General features: G+C 43.5%; 1 protein-coding gene across 1 annotated transcript; it reads left to right on the top strand.

The window, feature by feature from the left end:
• Positions 1 to 5,438: 5,438 nt before the first annotated feature.
• On the top strand, positions 5,439 to 22,523 carry LOC118366219 (leucine-rich repeat neuronal protein 3-like). The gene is made up of 2 exons (XM_035748726.2): positions 5,439 to 5,742; positions 18,498 to 22,523. Exon 2 carries the CDS (start codon positions 18,891 to 18,893, stop codon positions 21,009 to 21,011), a length of 2,121 nt encoding a protein of 706 aa, XP_035604619.2. The 5' UTR covers positions 5,439 to 5,742; positions 18,498 to 18,890; the 3' UTR covers positions 21,012 to 22,523.
• Positions 22,524 to 23,409: the final 886 nt, after the last annotated feature.

A 23,409-nucleotide genomic window follows, 5' to 3' on the forward strand; every position in this document is an offset into this window, starting at 1 on the left:
TTTACCTCGTCTTTCTTCCCTGGAGCCTGTCCTCAGTGACAGTGTCCCCGTCTCCCCACTGTATCCTCTGTTGGAGTGATAGAGAGGTCCGAAAAGCACAGCAACCCTTTCTCTTACAACTAGGGAGAGAGAGAGAGAGAGAGCGTCATCGCTGTGCCTCCTCTTCTCCACAGAGGGGATATCAAACAACCTCAGGCTATATTCCTCAGCCTCAGTTCTCTCACGGTGGAGAAAGAAAAAAAGAAAGCCCCCTCTTTTATGTCCTAAACTTTTGTTGCATTTCAGACAGGTCTTAGGAGTAGGTGTGCTGCTGCTGCTGCTGCCGAGAGGGACGAGGAATACAAATGCGGACGCCTTTGACTGGGGGAGAGGGAAACAGGGGATTGTTGTGGGGGGGCATTAGGTTGTTTCTTGTGAGCTCTTTTGACAAGGACAGCGGAGGAGGCACTGAAGGAGGCCTGTGGGTTGAGCTGAATGAACTCCAGAGACAGTGAAGGTGCTGACACAAGTCAGTCTTTTATTACAGTATAATACTGCCTAGTAAATCTCCCTTTTTTAAAATACTTTTAACATTGCCAGCGTGGGCCATCCTTTAACAAGCCAGTGTAAATTAGCTGTGCAACTGACCACATTATTGAGTTTTTGAAGAAAGGTATTTTACAACCGTACCATCTACAGCGTGCCGATTACACCTTGAAGTGCTCTTGGGGTTTTTACCGCACCAGCAGATTGTGCTCGGGGCCATAAAGCGTGTGTGTGTGTGTGTGTGTGTGTGTGTGTGTGTGTGTGTGTGTGTGTGTGTGTGTGTGTGTGTGTGTGTGTGTGTGTGTGTGTGTGTGTGTGTGTGTGTGTGTGTGTGTGTGTGTGTGTGTGTGTGTGTGCGTGCGTGTGTGTGTGTGTGTGTGTGTTTGCTCAGGCAAGGTGCGTGGGGTGAGTTGGGATACGTAGGCCCTACTTAAGCCATTTTGGCTGGACCTAGAGCATAGAGTATTGGAAAAGAGAACATTGCTCTGCCTGCAGTCTCTATATTTATAGAATAAATCAGTTCGGTACACAAAGACGAAATAGTGTTTTAATGTGAAACCCGACACATACTCTAGTAGTTGAACGACTCCCTCACAGTCCCATGGTGCTGACTCACTGCTTTCGTCCATTTCCACGTTGGAGCATGTCTATTTCCCTGCTCTAAAAATACACGAGAAACATGAACATGTGTAGGCGGGAAAGAAAACGTTTTTCGTACGACATTTACCGAACACAACATGCAAATGACATGGCTTATCTTTGTTTCAACCCAGCTGTTATACTGTAGAGTGGCGACCTCACACACAGCATACAAATACATACGTACCTTAGGTTATTTATAGCAACATTAGCATAATAACGAGGGGGGAAGCATTTCCTTTAACGTGTTTACGAAGGGCAATGGGTTTAATTTACACAGACGAGAACGTTCACTCGCTGCCTGCTTGCCTTGCCTGGTGTTGGTAAATAAAATGATAATAAATATGTTTTTATCAGGGGTATAACAATATAATGAGCAGCCTGGCTGGCTGGACCCTTCCAGGTTGCTCTTTTCTTAATGGGCTTTTCCCAAAACACCCTCCACCTGTGCCGTCTTAAAGAGAGCTTCAGTGAACCTGCTGGAGCCCAAACCCCAGCTTGAAGGATACATCGACCATCTGAGATGCTGCTATTTGAGCAAGCTCATACTGTGCTCTAGCCAAGATTCATGCGGGCTGTAGGCAATGTAAGCTCAATGTCAAACTCTGTCACCAAGCTCAAAAACGTTTTCCCAGGGAAACAAGACGCTGCCCAGCTCATCGGTTATTTCTCATACGTTTCCACATCCGCACTGTGCCGTACTTCCTATGAGGAGTGACACGGGGTTTGTTTGCTTTACTGTGACTTTGAGTTAATGATGAATTAGACTGTGGCGTGTCTCCATGAAGCATAGAGATATTCCTATAGAACTGACAGCTTCTGGGTTATTTATCTATAGGCTTGAAGCAAATGCTGTAAGACAGGGCGTTGCAGAGAAAGTTTCCATCTGGTTTTGAAACTAGACCTGTTCATTATTGAGTCTAACCACACAGGACTACAACATCCATCATGGGAACTAGTGACTGATAAAATAGTTCCTAGTGGGATTTGAACATAGAACATTCTGGTTACAATTAATCGTTAACTACAATACAAAGTTCACCACAAATAGTCTGATTGTACATTTAATAAGTTTACAGGTGTTCATTGCTTAGCTCAGATGAGCAGATCGGTTTTTGTTATGTTCCCAGTAAAACCGTTTAGTATGTGAAATTCACTCAATGAACTCTGCTGCCCTTTTAGGCCCTTTTCCCCAGCAAAGGGGGAATGTCACCATTTGCAGAATATTCACAGAATTCCTTCATAAACGGGGTCCGGGAAGGAATAAATCATTCACATGATAAACATAGTACCACCCTGAAAACCGATTTATAGCTTTTCATTTTGATATAATCTGAGTGTAAAAAATATTAGGAACACCTGCTCTTTCCATGAGATAGACTGACCAGGTGAATCCAGCTGAAAGCTTTGATCCCCTATTGATGTCACCAGTTAAATCCACTTCAATCAGTGTAGATGAAGGGGAGGAGACAGGTTAAAGAAGGATTTTTAAGCCTTTGAGAACAATTGAGACATGGATTGTGTATGTGTGCCATTCAGAGGGTTAATGGGCAAGACTACAGATGTAAGTGTCTTTGAACGTGGTATGGCAGTAGGTGCCAGGCTCACCGGGGTTGTGTCAAGAACTGCAACGCTGCTGGGTTTTTCACAGCATCCCTGTGGAATGCTTTCGACACCTTGTAGAGTCCATGTCTCGACGAATTGAGGCTGTTCTGAGGACAAAAGGGGGATGCATCTCAAGGTGGAAGGTGTTCCTAATGTTTTGTGCACTGTCTTTTACGCCATGGCAGTAGGGGAGAGTGGGATATTTTGCGACATTTTTTACATTGAGCATCACCATGTCAAGGGAAATATAGTATTCTTCTAACAAATATTTCTACCCATATTTGAGGATGTTGTGTATCCCTGGAAATAATGAGAATTCATGTAAACATAACATTTTTGAAAACATAACTTGTCGAAAATAAGTGGCCTCTTGGCACATCTAACACCGGATATTGGGTAAGTTGAGCCGCCTTGGGGTAAGTGGGTGTGTCCTGTGACAGTGGGTGATTGTGCTGGTAGGTCAACGTTTCATTCATGGAACAAGGGTGTGGTACATTGTATATCTTAAATGTATGCCTACATTTAAATATAGATCTCTCTGTTCAATATCACTTACCCTTCCATTGCTTGACCAGTTGTCTGGGACTGGGACGTTGTTTCGAAGTGCCAGTTCGTAGGAAAGTTCTCTGCATTCGAAGCCCATGAGACTGGACCAGGAGATTTGCGATTATGTTAAGCAAGCTCAGACTCTATGTCGTCAGATTAGACCTTCTGTGCCTCTGCTACTCTATCATTGCCTCTCTTTCATGTAGGTACATGTTCGTTGTCTTTTTTTTGTCAATATCCCTCTTGTCATTCAGTCCATTTTGTTCATCCCTTGCTGCTACTCGAATGGACTTCTTCCCTTCTTTCACTTCCCTGGCTGCTCTTTCAAGAACCTCAAGGGGCCTCGACTCCTGCTTGTTTTATGTTTGTATACATGGTGCATGATGTCTGCTCTATAACAATAAAAATGGACTATAGTGAGTTCATATGCATGACACATTGCAAAGATACTATGCATATTAGGCATAAAACGGACTAAATATCATCATTTGTATAGGATGTGGTGGCCATTGTCTCTACTTACCCCAAGGGAAACATTTAGACTATATTAGCCCACACAACTGCAATGATGAACTTTCATGCTAGGTTTAGAATCTCGTATTGTATACATCGGACCCCAACTGATGTATAGAACAATCTTAAAATTATCTACTTTGGTTTAGATACAAGCATCATAAAACCTAAAACCCAATACATTAATGTGACTTTGTAAAAATCTGTGTTTTGGACCTAACTTGCTTACCACTTTTTCTATGTGGATTTTTCCTTCACAGACGCCATGAAATGATGACCTCTTTCTAAATACACTACCGGTCAAAGGTTTTAGAACACCTACTCATTCAAGTTAGGGTTCACTTTTGTATACCCCCCTACCTTGTCACAACACAACTGATTGGCTGAAATACATTAAGGAAAGAAATTCCACAAATTAACTTGTTAATTGAAATGCATTCCAGGTTACTACTTCATGAAGCTGGTTGAGAGAATGCCAAGTGTGCAAAGCTGTCATCAAGGCAAAGGGTGGCTATTTGAAGAATCTCAAATATAAAATATATTTTGATTTGTTTAACACTTTTTTGGTTACTACATGATTCCATATGTGTTATTTCATAGTTTTGAAGTCTTCACTATTATTCTGCAATGTAGAAAATAGTAAATATAAAGAAAAACCCTTGAATAAGTAGGTGTTCTAAAACGTTTGACTGGTAGTGTAGTTGGTCACATGATTCATGTTGTGTATTGTTTAGAAACAATGGGTGGCTCAACTAACACTTTGGCTCAGTTTACCCCATTCTCCCCTACTAGTCATGCACCACATAAAATCACTGCCATTCACTCCATTGAGAGTTTTATTATGAACGTGTGTGTGTGCAGTCCCCTGGGTCAACTCTGAAGGTCTGAGCATGGGTGGTAAAAAGTGCGAAGCCAGCTTAAGGACAACTTCCTTCACAATTCATTCATCCCTGAAAATGGAGTTGGCTCCTTCCTGAAAGCTAGGGGGTTGATGGCCGCTGAAGCCTTGACAAAGTAAGGGCACTTTAGAAGTCGAGAACTTCTCATTATGAGAAGCTAAATGATGTTTTACGTGATTCATCCCAGGAGTTATTACAAGGAAGTAACTACTTAATAAATGCATGTTATGACAAAATGGCACCAAAAGGGAAAGCAACACGTCCCAAATGTCTCCAGGACCTGATGCACAGAGGGTGTGGGAATCCAGACTATCTGTTCCAAACCACTGATAAACCACACAGGAACGGAGCTTCTGAACTTCAGGACTCCGACAGGCGAGATATATCTCATTCTCCAAGGTGAGGGATAACCTCTCCGACCCAGCAGGAACATCCGTTTGTAGAACAATGTGTTCAAATCCCCCTGGGACTCAGTCCGAGCGCGAGCTCTAATAGGTACAGATATCCATTTTCTTCCTGCACCCTCATCTCATTTCCCTCCTTATTGCTTCAAGACTCCCTGGAAGAGAGGGTCGAAGAAAGGACAGACGTGTGAATTCAGCCAACCAGACGCGGGATGCTGCGAGCGCCGTGCCTGGATCTCTGACGCTATTGGCTGTTCTCTGGAGAGCCGGGGTTGTTCCGAAATTAATGAGTGTTGAGCAGAAAGCACCATGTCTCTGTGACAGCTGATCGAGGGGGAGATGCGCCGTTAACCACCGTGGAAAAGGACACGGGGGATAGAGGCTCTTCTACCAACCCAACAGCTCTCTCTGCTTGTGGACTTTCCGTTTTCTGATAGGGAACAACACTGGGAAGAAGGAAAAGCTGGAGCTGGTCTCTCCAACTGCGTAAAAATAACAAGCTGCCGTCTAGGCTTGTCTGTGTTGCGCGCTTTCTCTCCTCCGTCTCTGGACCAGTGCACTAGATGGGGGTATAGGGGATACATATCGGTCGATGAAGATGACTACTGCGGGTGAGTTCCCCCCTTTCTCCAATATGTATTCAGTCATCTAGAGAGCAGATATGTGGAGCGTATTCCATATCGCCACTGTTGCACGACGTATTTCCAAGAAGTTAACGGGAAATATCTGGTTTGGGGAAGGCTTTGACGAGACAGTAAATAATAGTATAACGAGAAAGGTGTTGCTAAGCTATATAAAATAGTATGTATCCAAATGGTTACCGTTATGTTTTACTGCAAATGTAACAATCGGACAAGCATGATAGCTTGGAAGGCTACTACTGATTGTTCTCGAACCTTCAGAGGCAGGAAAGCTTTTGCGCAACTATGCAGAATGTGCTTTATAATGGAAATGGAATATGAATGAATTCACACCAAAAAGATACGACGTCGAATATATATATGTGTGTGTGAAGCAGGTGTATTTGTGCGTATATTTATGCTATGATGTGCGTCCTGTTGCGGATGCATTTTAGAGAGCGCGCACACAAGGCACGTCTAGAAACCCTCAGAATGGTGGCAAACTCTCCCTCCCCTCTCGCTTTGCTCTCCGTTGAATCATCCTGTTGCTATCAAAGATAACTCGTTCTCAGTAGCTACCTGCCACGAAATAACTAATAGGCCTATCCCGGGGCTGTACGCAACACACACAACACACACGCAAACCCACACACTCCCACGATGCATGGTGTATCAGATAGATCCATTCGCTTCAGCACCATTTCTGCACGTTGCATCCGGAGCTTTTGCGTAATTACCCCTGTCACGGCGAGACATCTTAGCTGCAGAGCATAGTCCACATTGAACACAATCACTTAACCACATATCTGCGGAGCCTGACCTACACCTTGCAGGATTTAGAGAGAGAAGCAACGAGTCTCTAATCCCTTAACTGCATTGGGGCGTTTCTATCTCTCTCTCTCTCTCTCTCTCTCTCTCTCTCTCTCTCTCTCTCTCTCTCTCTCTCTCTCTCTCTCTCTCTCTCTCTCTCTCTCTCTCTCTCTCTCCAACGCTCATGGAATATTCAAATGAGAGGTCAACATGTAAGGTTTACTATAATGTATCCCATATATGAGGCACAGTTGTCCATTGACAGTGTTTACCCTGTTGCTGGATCAGTGAGTCAGTCTACCTTGGTGCTTCTGAACACCAATGGAGTTTATACTGAACATGGGCACAGTAGGTCCAGAACCCCCCTCTTCCAGACAGAAGCCAAACCAACAGCTATTCAATATGAAATGATATAGCATTGCTCAATGCTCACCATGAAACCTAACCACCATTTTAGCATTGTAATTGGCCTCTGATGGAGACCATCTTCATCCTGTGGTGGGAAAATGGCAGACCAAACAGTGTGCCTGGCACGCCTATCCAAGGCCACCACATCCCATCGCTCTGTGTAGCAGAGTATTTGCACAGTAGCCGGTCTCCATGTAACACAATTCATATGTAGCCTAGTCTACTGTACAATGCATACAGTACTGTTTACCTTACATTTTGATGTTGTCATCAGAGCTCTGTGTAAGTTTATAGATGGGTTGGTTGTTTAGCAACATGGGGCAAACCAGACGGGGTTGGCTTAGACTGTTAACAACATTGAAACTACATTTAGTCTCCAAATGTTCATTGGAAACATAAATGCATTTGTACAGTGAGCACTTGTTGTCTCTCAAATTCATCATCACAGTTATTATTTTTTTTTTTGCAGAAGCTTTGCCATATTAGCATAGACATGACATCAGTCAAACCACCTCAAAACAAGACATGGTATCAATAACAACATACAACGAGCTGAAACGAGCCACGTACAATTCTCCACATGGTAGGTTCTTGTCATTGTTGATAGCTTTCTGACCAGTAAGAATCATAACAAAACGCTCCTTCGTCCACGTCGAATGCGTGCACATCATTTTTGTGACGTTGTCAGCCAACCCATCTATAATCCCCTTCTCTTTAAATTAGTATTTCTATTCACTTTACTGAGTTAATCTGTAATGCTGTATGTGTTTAGCCTGGGATTTTAAGAGTCAGAGCCCTAAACATATAATTACTTCTCCCTCTCAGGTGGGAATAAAAATCCTCAAGTCAAATGGTGATTTAATTTAGTTCAAAATACATCATTGCTTTTTTCCCCAACAACTATTTTTTCCCCCAACAACTCTTTTTTCCCCAACAACTCTTTTTTTCCCCAAACAACTCTTTTTTTCCCCCAACAACTCTTTTTTTCCCCAAACAACTATTTTTTCCCCAACAACTATTTTTTTCCCCAAACAACTCTTTTTTTCCCCAACAACAATTTTTTTCCCCAAACAACTCTTTTTTTCCCCAACAACTCTTTTTTTCCCCAAACAACTCTTTTTTCCCCTACAACTCTTTTTTCCCCCCATCAACTCTTTTTTCCCCAACAACTCTTTTTATCCCCAACAACTATTTTTTTCCCCAACAACTATTTTTTTCCCCAAACAACTCTTTTTTTCCCCAAACAACTATTTTTTCCCCAAACAACTCTTTTTTCCCCAAACAACTCTTTTGTTCCTCAACAACTCTTTTTCCCCCAACAACTCTTTTTTTCCCCCAACAACTCTTTTTATCCCCAACAACTCTTTTTTTCCCCAACAACTCTTTTTTCCCCAAACAACTCTTTTTTTCCCCAAACAACTATTTTTTCCCCAAACAACTCTTTTTTCCCCAACAACTCTTTTTATCCCCAACAACTCTTTTTTCCCCCAAACAACTATTTTTTTCCCCAAACAACTCTTTTTTTCCCCAAACAACTCTTTTTTTCCCCTACAACTCTTTTTTTCCCCAACAACTCTTTTTTCCCCCAACAACTCTTTTTTCCCCAAACAACTCTTTTTTCCCCCAAACAACTCTTTTTTTCCCCTACAACTCGTTTTTTCCCCAACAACTCTTTTTTCCCCAACAACTCTTTTTTCCCCCAACAACTCTTTTTTCCCCCAACAACTCTTTTTTCCCCAACAACTCTTTTTATCCCCAACAACTCTTTTTTCCCCCAAACAACTCTTTTTTTCCCCAAACAACTCTTTTTTTCCCCAAACAACTATTTTTTCCCCCTACAACTCTTTTTTTCCCCAAACAACTCTTTTTTTCCCCCTACAACTCTTTTTTCCCCAACAACTCTTTTTTCCCCAACAACTCTTTTTTCCCCAAACAACTCTTTTTTTCCCCCAACAACTCTTGCAGCAGAGTACAGTGTTAACAGGTATATTGATCAAGTTAGGGCTACATTACATTGGGCCTATATGAAACAGGATTTAAATAGGTTTCTCTCACACAATAGCCTAATACAGTGAAGTGTGCCAGCGTGTGGGTGTATGTAGTTAGAGGAGAATTTAAATGTACCCTGAGTACAATTTTCTAGGCTATCTATCTATGAGGAGGAGCAAAGATGTGTGGGTTTAACTCTCAGTCCTATACTCAATGTCAAAATACACTGCGCCTTATGACTTGTTAGTTGCATAATGATGTATTACAAGAAGCCCCTGGTTTGATTCTGATACCTGAATACACAGCATGTAAACAGTGGTGCAGACAGACAGATAGAGGGGAAGAGTTCAGAGCATTCAAGCACACAAGTATAGTAACAGCCCAACATAGCTGACAGCCTTCTGCTTACAAACAGATTTGGGTTGGGCACACATTAAGAAAAGCATGTATAAATTAAAAATCAAAGTGTTGCTGTTTACCTGCATCAATGACACAGCATGTAAACAGACAGGATGTTCTAATCCTGTCTGAAAAGGTTGTTGAAATGTAGCGATACCCTTTCATCCGTTGAAAGGCAACTCTTAAAGTCTCAGGGAAAAGAGATTTTAATCAGAGAGGGAACATGATAAGAGGGACCTATGCAGATAGCCTTTTCAAATCGAGGAGAGACATCTGAGGATTGCTGCTGTGCTGACGATGTGTTCCGTAATATTCAAGATGAATATGTGTAGCCCTGGATACGCTAATGAGAAGCTATTGCTTAGGAGTGACAGGATACCACTGAGACCCAGGCAGACACGCAATCGTGAGCTACCCAGACAGAGTGATGGATTTACGGAGACGCAGACACATGCATCATAGACTTACACACGCACGCAGACACACACACACGCGTGTACAGTGGACATGCATGCACGCACGCAGAAACACACTGACACACATTCCCCTGGGTATGTACTTGGACAGTGAAGCTAATAGTTTACATTTGGCGCTGAACTCTAGCATGTTGGATTTGTGATTTAAATGTTTCATATGAGGCTATTGGACCAAATGTGCAGAATTATTTGAGGGTATGTTCATAAATATCAAGTATGAAGAAATGAAATAACTTCACGTATCTAGTCCCCCCCGTTTGAAGAAGTCATAAGTATTTGGAAGAATTCAGTTAAAGTGTATTACATTTGTGCATGTCCTATTCACCTGAGATATTGTTGTGGACACAAGTCAATAATTTACGGGTCCATTCACTCACAATAACCAATAGCCAAAAGTTGTGCCTCTACAAACGTGTTGGTTGCATTTGCAGTTCGTTTTGGTTGTTTGTTTTGCCCAACAGGAACTGAATGGTGAATGTATTGTGTCATTTTGGAGTATATTTTATTGTAAATAAAATTAGATGTTCCCGAACACTTCTACATTAATGTGGATGCTACCATGATTCTAGACAATCATGAAGGAATCATGACTAATGATGCTCATACCCGCAAAATCATGACTAAAGATCATACCCCCCAAAAAAATGCTAACCTCCTCTGTTATTGATAATGGTGAGAGGTTAGAGGGTTTTGTTGTAGCCTCTGAATGGAATCTCAATCATCTTTATTAATGATTCATTCATCATTTTTCAAAATCATGGCATTATCGGGATACAGTAAGAAGTGTTCAGAAACGTCTTATCTACTCACTTGGAAAGAAAATGACTCCAGTCATCATTCACCATTCAGTTACTATTGGCCCGAAACGTGACCCTAAACACAACCAAAACAAACTGCAAATGCATCCATGTTTGTAGAGTCACAAGCTTGATGTAGTGTAAGACATATGGGACCAAATACTAGACTTTTCACTACTTCGATACACTGTAAGTGAATTTGTCATTAGTAAATGGTATAACAGATATGTATAAACGTACCCTCAAATTAAAATGTGACATTCTATACTGTCGCCTCATATCAAAGCAATTTGATTTCAAATCCAACATGCTGGACTATATACATTTGTCATTTGAGCTTGACTGTCCAAATGCATACGGAGGGCAGTGAATGTGCACGGTTACTAGACAACGTCAGTAAAGACAGACCTCTAGCGAGCCAATTCAGACCTGATATCGCAAACCATCTTGCATTTCTAGGTGCCTACGCAGGCCTGTTCGGAGCCCAGGCGAATGGAAACAATAGGTACCAGAGCCATTAAATCATAGTGAAGAAGGCCGAGCTGAAATGAAATGCGTTTCAGTGGCGTGTAAAGATTGATTCTGTCTGCTGAAGGAAACCTCGTCCCTGCAGGCTTGTGGCCTCTTGACCAGATCTATATTATTTCTATAAATATAGATAGCTGTGCATCTATCTATCCAAGGGAGGAAACATGCCACATTTGCACCTGCAGATTCAATTTCCTCCCGGCTTGGAGTGATATCGCTGCCTCCTTTCATTCTGGTTAACAACTGCAAGGAGAATTATGTAGATGAGTGACCTTTATTCAACTAGGCAAGTCAGTTAAGAACAAATTCTTATTTACAGTGACGGCCTACCAAAAGGCCTCCTGCTGGGATGGGTGCTGGGATAAATATATATATATATATATATATATATAGGACAAAACACACATCACAAGAGAGACAACACAAGACCTAAGACAAAAACATAGCAAGGCAGCAACACATGACAGCACAGCATGGTAGCATTCGATTTCATTAGGGAGATAAATAAGTGTTTGCTGTGTTCACAATGTTTTTCACCTTATCAATGTCTGACTTAGTGTGATTATAAAAGGATGCCTTATTCTGTCATTCAGATGGGCTAACTTCCCTGTGCACATGTGCTTATACACGTGCATGTGTGTGTGTGCCTTGGCATGCATGTGTCCGTTCGTGTGTGGTCTGTAGTTGCCTGTAGGCGAATGTTTGTGTGCATGTGACTTTTGTGTGTGTGCTCTCTGTTTCTCCCTTACTCAGCCCAAGGGCACTGGCTGTAGAGCAAGAGAGGCACGCGGCTGAGCTAGGCTGAGCTCAGACCTGGGGTGTCCTGTGGTTAATTTGGAACATTGATTCCACATTAACTGGTAACTCGCTGCTGATTTGCGGCCATGCAAGAGCAGGTGTAAAGGGAAACATTTTCCCCTTTTCACACCACCACACAAAACGTAATTATGCACACACACTGCATAGTAGCCAGCGTTTAATGGACTCTCCCCTGACCTTAGAAAAAAAGTGTAATGGCAAATCAATGAGGTGAAGGGCAGGGGAAGGGACAGGAAGCTCACAAAGCCACCCACCAATGCGCTTATCCATGCAGCACATAGCCAGCCAGGCAGACAGGCATGGAGACTGGGAGGGAATCAGGCGGTCAAACAGGCAGGTCAGGGAGACACAGTGCCTTTCCTCTATTGGAGATAGTGATGCTAATGGGTTGAATGGAGAAGAGGGGAGGAGTGGAGGTGGAGAGGAGAGGAACCCACTATGGTGGTTTCATTTGGGGAAGAGAAGAATGAGAGAAAGCAGGATGAGAAGAGAGAAGGAAATGAGAGAGAGAGAGAGAGAGAGAGAGAGAGAGAGAGAGAGAGAGAGAGAGAGAGAGAGAGAGAGAGAGAGAGTAGGATGAGAAGAGAGAAGGAAATGAGAGAGAGAGAGTAGGATGAGAAGAGAGAAGGGAAGGGAGATATTAGAGGGAGAGAGCGGGAGAGGAAGAGAGAGATAGAGGGAGGAGGGGTGAAGAGAGAGAGTAGGATGAGAAGAGAGAAGGGAAGGGAGATATTAGAGGGAGAGAGCGGGAGAGGAAGAGAGAGAGAGGGAGGAGGGGTGAAGAGAGAGCCTTTGAGGATTATAACCAATGGATCAGAATTCCTGTGAACCATTTCTTAAATACACAGGCCATTTCTCCTGCAAAAAGCAGGCAATTCCTCTGCTGCCCTACTTTCCAGTTACGTATGACCTTTATGTCGGGGAAACAGTTTTGCCCTGCCAGGGTAATGTCTACCTTTCAGCAGATATCATACTTCCTTGTTACCGGCTAAACGGTATAGGCTACATAATCACATCCCTGAGGGCCAATATGTTCCCTTTCAACACCTACGATAGATGCAGTACATCCACCGTTTCATTTTGGGAATCTACTGTACATCCCGGGGGTTTTTCTAACCCGTGATCAGAACAGAATGTAATGTTTATTTCATACGTAAGACAGTACCTTTCATTACTTACATCATATCAACTAGCGACTGCACACTGCCAACGTAATGATCTCTATATTCCTCACCTTTCGATCCCAGCCTAATTTGACCACGTTTCTAATGCTGTTGAGAAATATCCATTTAATCAACATTTTGTTGATCTCTAACGCAACATCCCCGTTCCACCTCCATACTAATAAATACATTGGCATAAACAAGTGGCAGGTACATGTTCAAAAGTAATCCTCTCCAGATCCCCCCTCATCTCCACTTGACCCCAGCCGACCTCCCCAGACTAGGAGTTCACTTAAAAACAAGCAGTTAGCCACAAAACGAACAGTGCAGGCTGGCTGCTTGAGGATGATCTGAGCCACAGCGGCATGGCTGCGTTATACCGTCACAGAGTCCGGACGGAATTCTTCCGCTTCTCTATGTTCACTACGTACCTCGGTCTGAGACTGCCATCGTTGAAGTCGTTTGGGGTAATGAGAAAACGAGGGGTGTTGTACAAAACAAAGTCATCAGTTATTGGATCATCTCTAAACCAATCAGAGCATCAAAGCCAATTAAGAATTTTCAAAATGCTGCTTTCTAGGACCAATCAGAACAGTTGGAATGTGTTGGTGTTCTAGAAATCATTGGGGATGTACTCTGATCCATACTCATTAAGGAGAAGAAACTATTGTCTCTCGGCACGGTGTATGGCAGTGACAAGGCATTCCTAGTCGATCCCCAAACATCTCTGTAAAAAACGACAAAGCCTTGCGTTCCTATTTTTTGTATAAGTTTCACGCTGTTGCTGGTAGGTGCAGTTTATTCAGCAGCCCTAGCGAGTAGATATGTATCTAGTCCACTCATTTGAAGGCGTCATAAATATTTGGACAAATGTATTTATAGTGTATTACATTTAGTCAAAACACATGGCAGCACAGCATGGTAAAACAGATACTGTATGTAAGAAAATACCCTCAAATTACAGGTGACATTCTGTACTGTCACCTCATATAAAACTTTTGTTCTCAAATCCAAAATGCCGTAGCGAAGAGCCAAATGAAAGGTTTTAGTACATAGGACACATAGGACACATAGGACACATAGGACACATAGGACAAATCCAGAGTTCTATTTCTCCCTTCGCCTTTCTCCCTTCTGTTGATGCTGCACTGCATCAGGACTCTGATTAGGAGCATCCGTCTTATAATTCCATTTGGCTTCGGTATTAACCGCATTCCTCTTTGTCTGAGAAGCGCGAGGCGTTATGCAAGTTATTGCCACTTAACGCCAAACAAGCTCCAGTTTTCCCTCCTCTCCTCTTTGTTCCTTGGAACTCTTGTTTTCACCTCAGCTTAAATGGGCTGATTTCCCTCATCTGTCTTGGGCTAAGGTGTTTAATGCCACTACGACTTCCTCAGGTCACTGGAGGTTAATGTGATGGTATTGAGACCCTGGCAGTCATTTTTTACTATTTTTTTTTACTATTTTCCCTATTCCTTCCTGTTAACTACTGGTAATTAAACAGTATATTGTGGGGCAAATTAATTCTGTATTGAAAGGGGGGAAAACCAACTTGACCTGATTTCACACTGACATGTTAGTTCAAGTGCTGTAAACACTTGAATTCTGGTCTACGGAGAGTAGTTAAGTGTACGAGCCTTTTGCCACACACACTGTTGCAGGCTGTGTGTAGTGTGTAGTTTACAGGAGCTAGAGGATATTCCTACCTTACACAGTGCGTGGGGTAGTATTTCCAACATGTCCACTTTCTCACGTTTGGATTATAAGGCTAGGAGACTGAATACCGCTGAATGGGCTATTTAAACCTAGTGATTTCGTATCGTCATCTCTTTTACACCATTTTCTTATGAAGCAGGCATTGTCCTAAACGTTTCAAATGCTGTAGCCTGGCTTGAAGGTTCTGTCGGTGTCACCTCCAATTCCCCATTTCCCTATCCCCAGACGAATGTCTCTTAATGTTCTGTTGGACAGTAGAGCAGCAGAGCACAGAGACATCCACCTCACCGTTGGGTCATGAATTAAACATTAGTAAGTGGACTTACTTAACATTATTAAGTTACAGATATAATGTTGAAGTAATTCAGGTATTTTGTTTCTATCATGAAAGTGGTCAGCATCAGCATAAAAGCAGAGAGAGCATGGGGGTTGAATTAGGTTCGGTTTAGAAGGGATGTCTGAACATTTTGAAGCTTATTGTTGATTGAACAGTATCGCCAAAGAGCACATCACCAATAACACCCGTCTCTCAACATTCTGTGTGATGTTTCAATTCATTTATTAAATAGGACGCTCGATGCACACTCATACAATAGATCATCTGACTTCCCTAAAGTACTGGTACTCGGGAAGTTTAACCTTGTCCATAAGTGAAGGCTAAACACCTGTATTATTTATGATTATGTGTGGAGGGAAAAGCAACAGCGCTGCAGTGTGTGGAATAGTTCTAGCCCTCTTGTCATTACACAACGGGAGAGGCTAAGAAAATATTATGCATGGTGTGAACACAACCAGAAATAAATTGTAGGGCAAAACTTCCATTTTCATGAATCAAGTTGCGATTATCATTACTCCAATTTACTCACACATGAGTAAGTACTGAGCAAACGCTGTTTGTTATGTTTTCCAGGCACACCACACCATTTGAAATCCACCTCTAACCTCAACATAATCATACAATAGGCTACATTTCATGTGTAGGAGGGACTATTAAGAAGTGACGTTAAATGGACATGAACACAGCGCTTTGTTCCGCTGTACAATCAACACCTCAGCACTTTAGGCTACCTTGCTAACCGTTCCAACATCCGGATGCCATATCGCCGTGCCAAATCTGAAGGAATCCAGGAAGAAAGTATGGCTCCATTGAATGTATTGTGTGGCAGCTCCTTCTTTTGTCTTTTCTTTTTTTTTTTACAGACCCCCCCAGATTCCTCGTTCTGACTGTATGTTCAAAGCCTCCATTTTGTGGCTGCAGTGAACGGGCCCGGTTGACTCACAAAGATATTGATCACCCAATGGAAGTCATATCCAATGAATGTCTTATTTAGCCAATTAGCAGGCAAGGCGGGTGACCAACAGTATAACAACGCAGCAGACCCTAAGGGATCCAACAATGGCTACCCGCTGTGATGGAACATGCGATGGATGCAGTAACGCTTAGCCCCGACACATTAAGGTGCCTCTAATTGTGATTAGTAAACACAGGAATAAGAGGAAACAGGGGGTGAGAACCCAAAACACCATAGAAGAACATTACAGTTGTAAGTGAAGATTTAGCGCAGAGCTATTACAAGGAGAGTCATTGCTTCCCGAGCGAAAGCGAGGGTAACCATGTTTTTCAGATTGCTCTGGGTATACCACTTATTAAAGTGCCAGGTGCCCCCCACCTTCTCTCACCGCTCTTCCACCCTCACCCCTCGTCCTACCTCATCGAAAACCACATTCTCAGCCACACACTCCAACAGTGGGCAGTGTTTTGCCATCGTGGCTGACTGCGGTGTTTTTGAAGCACCGTTCGGACTTGCTCCCCTCCATCGTAGTCTCGGAGTACTGGGGTGGAAACAGAAATGAGGATGATGGAATGTCTCTGGTGCAGTGCACCCCTCCTCTCTCTCTCTCTCTCTCTCTCTCTCTCTCTCTCTCTCTCTCTCTCTCTCATTCCCTCTATATTTCTCTCTTTCCCCCTTTCCCTTTTTCTTCTCTCCGTCTTGTGGCTCTGTCTGGCGTTTTGTTGCTCTGCAGCCCAGGTTATGACAAGCACCATCAAACCCAGTTGTTCAGTAAAAAGTGTTTATGTATGACAAATGACAAGGAGCAGCAGCCTAACTGTAGAAAGGGAAGCAAAGAGAGGAAACAATATACAGAAACGCAGCAATATTTTGTGAAAGTGCATGCTGATAAATATTCATTTTCATAGCGTGAAGTGTTCATGAGTACTTGTAAATGAAAGAGGTACTTTTTACTACATTTGCTTAATGTTTTTCCCATCCGTATTTTCCCTAGTAATAAACATTATGTATAGAAAAGTATGTGGACACCCCTTCAAATTAGTGGATTCGGCAATTTCAGACACATCCGTTGCTGACACGTGTATAAAATCGAGCACACAGCCATACAATCTCCATAGACAAACATTGGCAGTAGAATGGCCTTACTGAAGAGTTCAGTGACTTTCAACGTGGTACTGTTATAGGATGCCACCTTTCCAACAAGTCAGTTCGTCAAATTTCTGCCCTGCTAGAGCTGCCCTTGTCAACTGTAAGTGCAGTTATTGTGAAGTGAAGACATCTAGGAGCAACAACGGCTCAGCAGCGAAGTGGTAGGCCACACAAGCTCACAGAATGGGACCGCTGAGTGCTGAAGCACAACACTCACTACTGAGCTACAAACTGCCGCTGGAGCTTCATTAAATGGGTTTCCATGGCTGAGCAGCCACGCACAAGCCTAAGATCGAAGATAGACTCTGGAGCAGTGGAAACATGTTCTCTTGGAGTGATGAATCACGCTTCACAATGTGGCAGTCCAGTGGACGAATCTGGGTTTGGCAGATGCCAGGAGAACGCTACCTTCCCCAATGCATAGTGCCAACTGTAATGATTGGTGGAGGAGGAATACTGGTCTGGGCTGTTTTTCATGGTTCGGGCTAAGCCCCTTAGTTCCAGTGAAGGGAAATCTTAACGCTACAACATACAATGACATTTTAGAGGATTCTGTGCTTCCAACTTTGTGGCAACAGTTTGGGGAAGGCCCTTTCCTCTTTCAGCATGACAACGCTCCCATGCACAAAGTGAGGTCCATATACAGAAATGGTTTATAGAGATTGGTGTGGAAGAACTTGACTGGCCTGCACAGAGCCCTGACCTCAACCCCATCGTACACCTTTGGGATGAATTGGAACGCAGACTGCGAGCCAGGCCTAAAGGCAAAAACATCACTGGTAGTTAGAATAAAATAAAATAAAATGCAAACAGACATAAAAATGGTATCCATGAGTTCATCTGACTCTTGATAAAGGGCCACATTGCCAAAATCCTGAAGTATCTCGTTAAGCCTATGCAACCTGCCATTTAAGAATTGAATAAAGACTTCTCGCTTTAACTCTAAAGGCACTCAAGCCTCATAAATGTATCCTTTAATGCTATATCAGGAGGGCACAGAACTGACCCCAAATGACATGCAATAGGTCAAGCAGATCTGAATCCATGCTGATGTGTCTTGAAGGGCCATGCAATGTAAATGTCAACACACATCCATGTGCCTCTATAACAAATGGCAATGTGCCTAAATCCCATTTTGTATAATGAACCCAGGTTTTCTGTCATGGTATTTACAGTTTTTCTCCCCCTCTTCTTTTACAGGTGGGAATGGACTCATTTAAACAATGCTGGGAGCTAGTAACGAGGCAGAGAGATGGATGTGATTCATCTTCAAAAGAAAGCAGAGCGTTAATGGAGGCTAACCCAGATGTGCTTAGCAGGACCGTAGCTTCCTGAGGTATATGTTCATCGTCATCTACTTGGGCCTGCACAACCAAAGTCTTGACCCCAACCTGTATGCCCAGGAGGGAAAATTGAGCGGCCACACCCGCACAACCACAACAAAACAAAAGCCCCCTGGGATACCCTCCCTACCAGTGGGGGGTAGTGAGTCGCTATAGCAACAGCAACAAATGATGAATTATTTGTGAAGTTAACAGCTCAGACCACTTAATCTACAAAGACCAATTACTTACTGGAGGGAATCGGGCCAATATGAAGGACGTGTCATTTGTGGATCGTTTCTTCATGGGCCTTGCCATGACTGCCTTTGTTCTGGCCTCTGAGGAGAGAGTCGATTGCCCTCAGCTATGTGTGTGTGAAATCAGACCCTGGTTCTCTCCCAGCTCCGTCTACATGGAGGCCCCAATTGTTGACTGTAATGACTTGGGACTTTTCACTCTGCCTGGGAGATTACCAACAGACACACAAGTGCTATTGCTGCAGACCAACAACATTGCAAAGATTGAGAAATCTTTGGATTACCTGGCCAACATCACAGAGATTGACTTGTCGCAAAACAACTTATCCTCAATGAGTGACATCCACCTCGGGCGGCTGCCTCAGCTGCTGTCCTTACACATGGAGGAGAACTGGATACGCCAGCTCCCAGATAGCTGCCTGGCAGAGCTGGCCAACCTTCAGGAGCTTTACATGAACCACAACCTGATCTCATCCATCTCCCCCACAGCATTCCAGGGCCTCCACAATCTCCTCCGGCTCCACCTCAACTCCAACAAGCTGCAGACGATGAGTAGTGAGTGGTTCGACACCATGCCCAATCTGGAAATACTCATGATTGGGGAGAATCCGATAACCTCCGTTCAAGACATGAACTTCAAGCCCCTTCGTAATCTCAGAAGTCTAGTTCTGACCAGGATGAACCTATCGCAGTTACCCGACGGCGCTCTATCTGGCCTCGACAACTTGGAGAGCATCTCGTTCTACGACAACACCTTTCCCGAAGTTCCCCACGCAGCTCTGCGGAACCTAAAGAACCTCAAGTTTCTGGATCTTAACAAGAATCCCATCGGGAGGATACAGAGGGGAGATTTTGCAGACATGCTCCACCTCAAAGAGCTGGGAATTAACAGCATGCCGGAACTGGTCTCTATCGACAGCTTCGCCCTAAACAACCTCCCCGAACTGACTAAGATTGAGGCCACCAACAATCCCAAGCTCTCCTACATCCACCCCAATGCTTTCTACAAACTGCCCAGGCTGGAGACGTTGATGCTGAATGGGAACGCGCTTAGCGCCCTACACAGGATTACCGTGGAGTCCCTCCCCAACCTGCGGGAGGTGAGCATGCACAGCAACCCCATCCGCTGCGACTGTGTGGTCCGCTGGATGAACATGAACAAGACCAACATACGCTTTATGGAACCGGATTCTCTCTTCTGTGTGGAGCCTCCCGAGTACGAGGGCCAGCATGTCCGGCAGGTCCACTTCAGGGAGATGACAGAGATCTGTCTGCCTCTCATCTCCCCTGAAAGCATGCCCGGGCACGTTAGCGTTGACAACGGGAGTTCGGTGTCGCTCCACTGCCGGGCCTTTGCCGAACCCGAACCGGACATCTACTGGATCACGCCTTCTGGTACCAGGGTCCTGCCCAATACCGTTTCAGATAAGTACTACATGCACCCAGAAGGAACATTTGACATCTACGACGTAACAGAGAACGAGGCTGGCCTGTACACCTGTGTTGCCCACAATCTAGTCGGCGCAGACCTGAAGTCAGTCTCTGTGGAGGTGGATGGATACTTCCCCCGACCTGCCAACGGCTCTTTGGATGTCAACATCAAATCAGTGCAGACCAACTCGGTCCTGGTGGCCTGGAAAGCCGCCCATGGCGGTCTGGCTCCTAACATAAAGTGGTACACGGCTTCCGACCCCAACCGCCCGACCATGGCGTTCACTGCACGCGTACCGTCTGATGTGAAAGTGTACAATCTCACACATCTGACTCCCGCCACCCAGTACAAGGTGTGTGTGGACATCCGCGGCATCCTCTACAAACACGACACCAAATGTGTCAATGTCACCACAAAGGGATTAGAGCTGGCGGCCAAGGACACTGAAAAGTGGCACGCGGCAGTAATCGCTGTCTTTGGTGTGCTTCTCGCCGTGATTTCAGTGGCCTGTCTGCTTATTTATGTGTCTCTGAGGAACCACCACCTTTGTGGGGATTTAAGGAAATGCCGCTCCAAAGTGTCCCTGACGCCGGTGGCTGGCCTGCACTCTCCTTTTACGAGGCTGTGGGTCTCAGGGAAAGGACTGCCAACCGCGGTGGAAGTGAAACCCACAGTCATAAATGTATCTGACAATGCCTTTTAAAGAACTAAACCCCCGTGGAGCTTACCACACAATCGCAAAGAATGGACAAGGTGTATAAAAAAAGGATAAGCTTGCAGTAAACTGTTTTAAAATGTGCATCTGCATCCTTTAAGCTTTGACTCTGACATTCTGGGAAAATATACACCATCATTGAATTGAGGAGTAACCGGTAGGAGGGAGACAGACCACTCTCTCGGTTACAACATAGTATCTGACGTGGCGGCTCTATAACAATTGCTTTATCAAGCTAACACCACCAGGGAGATTGTTTTCCCAGCTAAAACACACAGTTTCGACATCCCTGGGTTCTTCACAGAGTACAGATAGAGTAAGAGAAGATGAGGACGATGGTGTTCTCTCTCTCTTGTAATTGACTGCTAAGTGTGTTCTCTCTCCTTGCGGTCCCCAAGCAATAGCGTCTGTGCTGTACAACATCCATAGGCGAGCTGGAGATGACAACTGTCTATAACGGAGGAACTATGTAGTAGAATAGACGATGATAATAATGACTATAGTGTAAAACGTTTGATGAATATACCCTTTTTTCTATTTAGAAAGAGAGGATTTGTGTTTTTTCATGGATAAATTGTTATATATTCTATCCGCTAATATAAACATAAATCCTCTGGTGTAATATCTGGACAGTAAACTGGTGTGATATTAATAATGGCAGAAACAAATCACTCTCATAATAACAACATCATCATGCTAAATACAATTATACTGCGTATGGGTACAGTATATAGAGAGGGCATTTAAGAAAGGGTTGTTTGCAAGTGTTTGCAGAAGAATTTAAGAATCTTGACGAGGCAGACGTTGAGTTGATGGTGAGTTCATGGTCTGAATGTTGTTGTCTGTCCTGACATCTCCTAGAGAGGAATGACGAACAGTGGTTTCCCACTGGGCAAAAACTGGTTAAATCAACATTGTTATCCACTTAATTTCAACAACAACAAAAATGTCATGTGATGACGTTGAATCAACGTGGAAAACTGATTGGATTTGAAAAATGGCATCAACAGGTATTTTGTCATTTCCCCCCAATGTTTAACCTAAATACAATGACATGGTGGAATTTTTTGTTGATTTCACATTTAATTCACATTAGTTGATAACTCAACCAAATGAAAATCAAAACTAGACGTTGAACGGACGTCAGTGCTCAGTGGGTTGTTATGCCCCGGTAAGTGCCTACTACAAGAAGTACACAAGAAGTACACAAGAAGTACACAAGAAGTACATAAGAACTACTGCAGAGAAATAACAACAAGGCCATGTCATATCTTCAGACTCACAAGCTAATCTCAAGTACTTTTAGTGAAAATACATTCTTAATATTTTTGGCATATAAACATTTTAAAAAAACGTTGTGTTCTTGCTTTGGGTGTAAAATTATTAAAGCCATTTTTATATTGACTGTACTGTCTGTGATATCTGGGCACAACTGGGACTGAGATAAGAATCTGTGCTGAGAAAAAATAAAATAAACGTCAACGTTTCTTTGCAATCATAGGGTTACTCCCGCCTCTCCCCTTTCTTCAGAGTGCTGAAAGAATTGTATTATCACTCAACATGATAATCATCACAGTGGACTTGATGAAAACACTATACAGCCTTGTGATGTGACATTTCCTGCAACCTTCTGTGTTCCTGACCTTTATATTGCCAGGAAACCTTGATAATGATCACACAGCATTTCATATAAGAGCAAAAAAGCCTGTTTTAACACAATGTGAATATACTGTATTATATGAGTTTGTGTATGTATTTGAGCCTACATTGCTATTCCCAGATACACCCTAATACAGCCTCATTAACTGGCTCATTAGGAACATGTTCATTCTTTAGACAGAGGTCCGTGGTCTGAAAAAGCCCAGCAAGGTCAGTAACACAGCCATGTAGAGAACCAGGGCGGAAAGACATAATGTCCCAATGACAACGCTCTGCAAGGGAAGTCTGCCGGTTAAAGCTCGCTCCAAAGCAGTCGAAATCGGGGAAATCGCATTATATTTGTTTCATTAAGGATCCGATGCTGGAGTCCCGAACATAAAAATACCATGACATGATGAATGTTTGTCAGGGGCAGAGTGACATGGAGGATTTATCAGACAGGACCCGCCTCATTCATCACTGCAGCCTTCAGCACCATGGACAGGGCTTTTAGAGCTCAGCCATTTGTCACAGACAAAGGGAGCTAAAATATGTCCAGAGCCCCTCTGCTCAGGTAGTGGCTCAGGTCAGACTGAGCTGAACCTTGACAGTCTGCCCCCGTCTGACGCACACAGAGGCACACACAGACTGCATACATGCACGCAAGCACACACACAAACATACATATACACACACAACTTGTGATGTCTTTATCCTGGAGACATCATGAGGTGCTACTGTGGCTAAA

This window comes from Oncorhynchus keta, chromosome 33 (assembly GCF_023373465.1).
Source record: "Oncorhynchus keta strain PuntledgeMale-10-30-2019 chromosome 33, Oket_V2, whole genome shotgun sequence".
NCBI lineage: Eukaryota > Metazoa > Chordata > Actinopteri > Salmoniformes > Salmonidae > Oncorhynchus > Oncorhynchus keta.

Excerpts from the sequence above, each read along its gene's own strand:
- LOC118366219 (XM_035748726.2), top strand. The coding sequence starts at position 18,891 with ATGAAGGACGTGTCATTTGTGGATCGTTTCTTCATGGGCCTTGCCATG.